Source organism: Panicum virgatum, chromosome 6N (assembly GCF_016808335.1).
Source record: "Panicum virgatum strain AP13 chromosome 6N, P.virgatum_v5, whole genome shotgun sequence".
NCBI lineage: Eukaryota > Viridiplantae > Streptophyta > Magnoliopsida > Poales > Poaceae > Panicum > Panicum virgatum.
The window spans coordinates 28,197,833-28,199,701 of record NC_053150.1 but is presented as its reverse complement, the minus strand read 5'-3'; the positions used below and the strand labels follow the sequence as shown (position 1 = coordinate 28,199,701).

The window sequence follows — 1,869 nt, the reverse complement described above, 5'->3', positions numbered from 1 at the left end:
CTGCTTGGTCTTCCTATCACCGGAGACGCTGTTGGGCCCCGTGTGGTACCTTCTACGTGCCTGGAGGATCTTGAGGAACGTTTTGCAGATGTTGCCACCACGATTGATCCTGAAGATTTCAATGAGCACCCACAGTCGAAAGGCCCTTCCAAGTCATGGCTCCTATAGTTTCAGGTACAATTTCGTACAAAACGATGTGTTGATGTATTTTATGGCTTTGAAATAACTCATGTGTTTCTTATTCTCAATGTTCATACTTCATTGCAGCCGGATCTGTTGGCAGCTCATGCTGATGACTATAGCGTGACTAGATCACTCGAGGCATACCTGCTGTGGTTATTTGGGTACATCCTGTTCAACAACTCACACGGGCACTGTGTGGATATGGTGCTTCTGCCCTACGCACAGGAGATCGCTGATGCAGATGAGGATGCCATACCCTTATATAGTTGGGGTTCAGCGGCTCTTGCATGCACATATCGTGGACTCTGCAAGGCATCACGGCAGAATGATAGGAATGCTGTCCTAACGGGGTGCCCAATTCTGCTACAACTTTGGTCTTACGAGAGGATTGCTATCGGTCGTCCCATGATTGACCAGTCACCGTACACGCCGGATATGTACGGTGACATGGAGGACGACAGACCCACCATGGGGACTCTCTGGTACTCTCGACAGGTATGGACCCGATAAAAATTTATATTCTATGCGTACTATGGTCATATATTGTTCCCTCAATACCTTTTTTATGGACACATAATTTTTATTTTTGCAGAAAACATGGGCACATGTACAGACCCGGCGGTCTTATCCTGAGTTTGTTGCCGAATTTGATCGATTGACCCCAGAAGACATTGTGTGGGAGCCATACAGTCCTTCGGCTATAGCCGCACGTGCACCGCTTGGGATATCTTCGGTGTGCACACAGAACCAGGGCCTATGGATGACTACTGCAGCTTTGGTGTACGACATTGCAGTTGAGGCCCACTGCCCGGATAGAGTCATGAGGCAGTTCGGTCGACGCCAGTCTTTCCCTGTGTCTTCAGCGTTGGATCGTGTTCAGCGCCACGATCATAGGTAACAAAAATCTGTGAGCACCCATGTACTAATAATGTGAAACTAATTTCTATTTAACGTGCAGTTTATCAAGGGCTGGACATCCTTTCTCGACAATGTGGGTCACTAGATTACAACCATGGGTGGCTGCGTGGGATGATGCAGACGAGCAGTTGGCTGAGGATACCGTTCCACACACGGAGCCTTCGTTTCGGGCGTACCTGACCTGGTACGAACCGAAGACTCGTTGCCGTTTGACGTATGTTGGCATGCATCCACAGCCGCATGTTGCAACTTCGCAGGATCGCTATGCAAGACACAGGGATGAGGCATTAGCTGGGGCGGTGAGTAAATGTTGACGGCATTTTCGATCTTTTAATATTTGTATACTAAGTTTTTTTTGTTGCAGTTCGAGGCATGTAGGCTGCTTGAATTAGATTGCTCACTGAATGTAATAAGGATTCATGGCGGGTCTACGATGAGCGTGCCGGCACAACTCGAGGCCTGGACCACTCAATGTGATAGAGCCCGAGGTATGCTTCAGGCCTTTGGTACGCGGAAGGAGTACAAGGATTCCTACGGATCGTCGCAAGCGTCGACGTCGGTTCCTTGTGGTCCCGCACGGCAACAGCCTCCCTTATACCACCGACAGGCAGAAGGTATGGTGTGATATTTACCGATCCGTATGTTTATATGCATTATTTAAATATGACTCCACACAGGGTATGGATACCCCGGTTCTCAGCCCTATGGAGGGCCAGGTGCCTCGCAAGGGGCTCCATTTCATGGAACCCAGTTTACCTCTATGCCACA

At 49.1% G+C, this 1,869-nt stretch overlaps 1 protein-coding gene across 2 annotated transcripts; it reads left to right on the top strand.

Moving 5' to 3' along the window:
• Positions 1 to 707: 707 nt before the first annotated feature.
• On the top strand, positions 708 to 1,656 carry LOC120680149. 2 transcript variants are annotated; one of them, XM_039961764.1, is made up of 3 exons: positions 708 to 1,077; positions 1,142 to 1,285; positions 1,466 to 1,656. In XM_039961764.1, exons 1-3 carry the CDS (start codon positions 944 to 946, stop codon positions 1,491 to 1,493), a joined length of 306 nt encoding a protein of 101 aa, XP_039817698.1. In that variant the 5' UTR covers positions 708 to 943; the 3' UTR covers positions 1,494 to 1,656. The 2 variants fall into 2 exon arrangements, 1 of the variants encoding a protein (XP_039817698.1); XR_005677490.1 differs by lacking the exons at positions 708 to 1,077; positions 1,142 to 1,285 and adding an exon at positions 1,369 to 1,400.
• Positions 1,657 to 1,869: the final 213 nt, after the last annotated feature.

Excerpts from the sequence above, each read along its gene's own strand:
- LOC120680149 (XM_039961764.1), top strand. The coding sequence starts at position 944 with ATGACTACTGCAGCTTTGGTGTACGACATTGCAGTTGAGGCCCACTGC. Across the intron at positions 1,078-1,141 it reads GTTCAGCGCCACGATCATAG|TTTATCAAGGGCTGGACATC; the intron begins GTAACAAAAATC and ends TTTAACGTGCAG. Across the intron at positions 1,286-1,465 it reads TTTCGGGCGTACCTGACCTG|TTCGAGGCATGTAGGCTGCT; the intron begins GTACGAACCGAA and ends TTTTTGTTGCAG.